Below are 4033 nucleotides of genomic sequence, written 5' to 3' on the forward strand. Positions count from 1 at the left end.
ACACAAAACAGAAACTCACTCACTCTCAACACTCCCCCTCAACTGCCTTCCTCTGCTCCGCCTCAGCCGTCGAAGTTCCCACCAGTCGTGGCAGGTGCTGCTCGAAGGTCTGCTTGTCTAGTGCCTTTGTCAGCGCGTCGGCAACCATCTGCGTGCCGGGACAGTGCTGCAGCACAATGGTTCCGTCGGCGATGAGCTCCCGCACGAAGTGGTGGCGTACCCGGATGTGCTTCGTGCGCGGCTTGGTGACGTGGTCGTTGCCGATGGCGATGGCCGCCTGGTTATCTGTCAGCATCTTGGTGGCTCCAGCCTCGGGCTCGTCGAGGTCCATGAGCAGCTGCCGCAGGAAGACGACATCCTGCGCTGCAGCGGAGATGGCCATGTACTCGGCCTCGGCGGTGCTCAGCGCAACCGTGGGTTGCAGCCGGCTGCTCCAAGACACAAGACAGCCGTTGATGTAGCAGGTGAAGCCCGTCGTGGAGCGGCCCGTCAGCTGGTCCGTGCCGAAGCTGGCATCGCTGTAGCACACCAGGTCCAGCGGTTGGTCCTTGCGCGTGCCGCTGCGTCGCTTGAAGAGGAGGCCGTGCTCGCTCGTCGCCTTCAGGTACCGCACGACGTGCTTGGCTGCCTGCCAGTGGACCGTCGTGTAACGGTCCATGTAACGGCAGAGCAGCCCGCACGCGAAGCTGACGTCTGGTCTCGTGCGGTTGGCCAGGTACAGGAGCGAGCCGACGAGGTTGCGGAAAGGCAAGCGTCGGTCGGGCTGCTCGCTGATGCTGGAGGCGTCGATGCCAACACGCATGGGCGTGGACACGCTGGCTGCCGCTGCCAGGTTGTAGTCGTTGACGATGTCGTTGATGGCCTGTGTCTGCGCAATGTGCAACACCCCGTCAGCTGGTGACGTCAGGTGAAGGCCCAGGTACCAGGTGAGCGGGCCCAGGTCCTCTGCCTCGAAGCTCTCCTTGATCTGCTGCTTGCAGGCACGGATGTGGCGCTCGCTGCTGCCGCTGATGATGAGGTCGTCGACGTACGTGATGATCCATGTGCGCTGTCCGTCGTCGTGGAGCTTGGTGAAGAGGCAAGCGTCGACGTTGCTTTGCGCCCATCCGTTGGTCTTGAGGAAGGTGTGCAGCTTCTTGGCCCATGCACGGCCAGCTTGCTTGAGGCCGTAGAGCGGCTTGAGCAGCCGGCACACCTTGCCCGCGTAGCGTTGAGCGCCGTCGCCGATGTCGGTGAAGTGCGGCGGCAGCTCCATGTACAGCTCCTCCTTGAGATCAGCCTGCAGGTAAGCCGACTTGAAGTCGAGCTGGTGCAGCTGGTGCTGTCGTTGCAGGGAGACGGCGAGCACAGTGAGGATGGTCTTGGCTGCTGGTGTTGGGGCGTAGGTCTGGTCGAAGTCGATGCCTGGTCGTTGGCTGAAGCCCTTGGCGACCCAGCGTGCCTTGAAGCGCGTCGGCGCGCCCTCAGCATCACGCTTCACCTTGAAGACCAAGCGTGACTTGAGAGGCGTGTGCTGCCGTGGCACGACGCTGCGTGGGATGAGCTTGATGACGCCGTTGCGCTCCATGGCCCCGATCTCCTCCAAGCATGCCTGAGTCCACTGCTTGCGTTGCTGGCTCTTGAGTGCCTGCTTGATGCTTGCAGGCTCCGTGAGGCTGGTGTCGTCACTGCTGCTTGCTGTGAACGCGCCTGCCTCGGTGTCGCTTGCATCTGTTGTGTCTGGATCGTAGTTGGCGTCGTTGGTGTCGCTGCTGCTGTCGTCGTCAAAGTCCGTGAGCAGGAAGTCTGTCTCGACATCATCGTCCTGGTCCTCGTCGATGTGAACTGTTGGTTGCTCACCGTCAGTGGTGCTGTTGCTGCTGTCACGTGCACTGGGAAGCTGGAGCATGGACGATGTCGTGGATGTCTGCACTTGCTCCTCCCCCTCATCCACGACATCATCGGCCTTGGAGAAGGGAAGGAAGCGGACGTGGATGGAGGACACAACGGTGTTTGTGTCTGCGAAGTGGACGAGGTGGCTGTTGCTGCTGCTGTTGTGGCCGACGTAGATGCCTCGACGACCCTTGGGCTGCAGGCGACCGCGCTGTGTGCTGATGTGGACGACGGCCGGCTGCCCGAAGACGTGCAGCTGCGGCACGTGCTTGGGCAGCGAGCCCGTGACAATCTGCAGCGGTGTCTTGCCGTGGAGGGAAGGGCGAGGCATGTTGTTGAGGATGTGGAGGGCGTGGTTGCAGGCGAGGCTCCAGTACGATGCGTCAAGGCCTGCACCCGTGATCATGGCTCGCACCATGTCGGAGAGGGTGCGCACCTGTCGCTCGACGATGCCGTTCTGCGCCTGGTTGTACGGCGGGGACTGCTGGTGCTGCTTCAGGTGCTTCTTGACGATGGCCTGGAAGTCAGCTCGGAGGAAGATTGTAGAAACACGACAGGTGGTGTGTGTGTTTACTGTAGGCAAACGCAACAACCAAGAACACAAGAAGAATGAACAAGCACAACAAGCTGCTGCCAAATCAACTCGGGCAGCACGCTCAAACAAACACTAGACAAGTGCACACACAGTCAACAGAACTGCCAAGGCGACATGGGCAGAGAGTGCACGAACACAAACAATCTAAACAACGAACAGCATGCATACATGCGCGCAGAGCAATGCTAGGCATGGCATGAATGCTTGCAGGCAAGCATACACAACAGACAACACTTCACAACACTGCATGGCACGCACACATGGCATTTGCCAAGCATGACGGGCATGCACACACACATGGCACACATGACACACAACTCACGTGTGCAGGGGAAGGAGGAGAGGAGAGGCAGTTGGCACACATGCATTGTTGAGACACGACAGGTGGTGTGTGTGTTTACTGTAGGCAAACGCAACAAACAAGAACACAAGAAGAATGAACAAGCACAACAAGCTGCTGCCAAATCAACTCGGGCAGCACGCTCAAACGAATACAAGACAAGTGCACACGGTCAATGACGCTGCCAAGGCGACATGGGCAGAGTGTGCACGAACACAAACAATCTAAACAATGAGCAGCATGCATACATGCGCGCAGAGCAGTGCTAGGCATGGCATGAATGCTTGCAGGCAAGCATACACAACAGACAACACTTCACAACACTGCATGGCACGCAGGCATGGCATTTGCCAAGCATAACGGGCATGCACACACACACATGGCACACAACTCACGTGTGTAGGGGAAGCAGGAGAGGAGAGGCAGTTGGCACACATGCATACCAGCAGAGAGGAAGGAATGTTTGCAAACGGAAAAACCACAAAGCAGGTGTTGTTGGCAAACAAGACAAAACCACACGCGAAGGCAAATTAGGAAGGACTTAACACAGAACAGAAACTCACTGAATCTCAACACTCCCCCTCAACTGCCTTCCTCTGCTCCGTCTCAGCCGTCGAGGTTCCCACCAGTCGTGGCAGGTGCTGCTCGAAGGTCTGCTTGTCCAGTGCCTTGGTCAGCGCGTCGGCAACCATCTGCGTGCCGGGACAGTGCTGCAGCACAATGGTTCCGTCAGCGATGAGCTCCCGCACGAAGTGGTGGCGTACCCGGATGTGCTTCGTGCGCGGCTTGGTGACGTGGTCGTTACCGATGGCGATGGCCGCCTGGTTATCTGTCAGCATCTTGGTGGCTCCAGCCTCGGGCTCGTCAAGGTCCATGAGCAGCTGCCGCAGGAAGACGACGTCCTGCGCTGCAGCGGAGATGGCCATGTACTCGGCCTCGGCGGTGCTCAGCGCAACTGTGGGTTGCAGCCGGCTGCTCCAAGACACAAGACAGCCGTTGATGTAGCAGGTGAAGCCCGTCGTGGAGCGGCCCGTCAGCTGGTCTGTTCCGAAGCTGGCATCGCTGTAGCACACAAGGTCCAGCGGCTGGTCTTTGCACGTGCCGCTGCGTCGCTTGAAGAGGAGGCCGTGCTCGCTCGTCGCCTTCAGGTACCGCACGACGTGCTTGGCTGCCTGCCAGTGGACCGTCGTGTAACGGTCCATGTAACGGGCAGAGCAGTCCGCACG

General features: G+C 59.5%; 1 protein-coding gene across 1 annotated transcript in view; it reads right to left on the reverse strand.

Moving 5' to 3' along the window:
- PTSG_12009 (uncharacterized protein) overlaps positions 1-4009 on the reverse strand; it is a gene marked incomplete at both ends in the record, with an annotated part of 5938 nt that extends 1929 nt beyond the window's left edge. The window contains 2 exons of the mRNA XM_004995894.1: positions 33-2389; positions 3434-4009. Coding sequence (XP_004995951.1) covers positions 33-2389; positions 3434-4009 — 2933 coding nt within the window. The remainder of the gene's footprint in view (positions 1-32; positions 2390-3433) is intronic.
- Positions 4010-4033: the final 24 nt, after the last annotated feature.

This window comes from Salpingoeca rosetta (genome assembly GCF_000188695.1).
Source record: "Salpingoeca rosetta unplaced genomic scaffold supercont1.7, whole genome shotgun sequence".
NCBI classification, from domain to species: domain Eukaryota; class Choanoflagellata; order Craspedida; family Salpingoecidae; genus Salpingoeca; species Salpingoeca rosetta.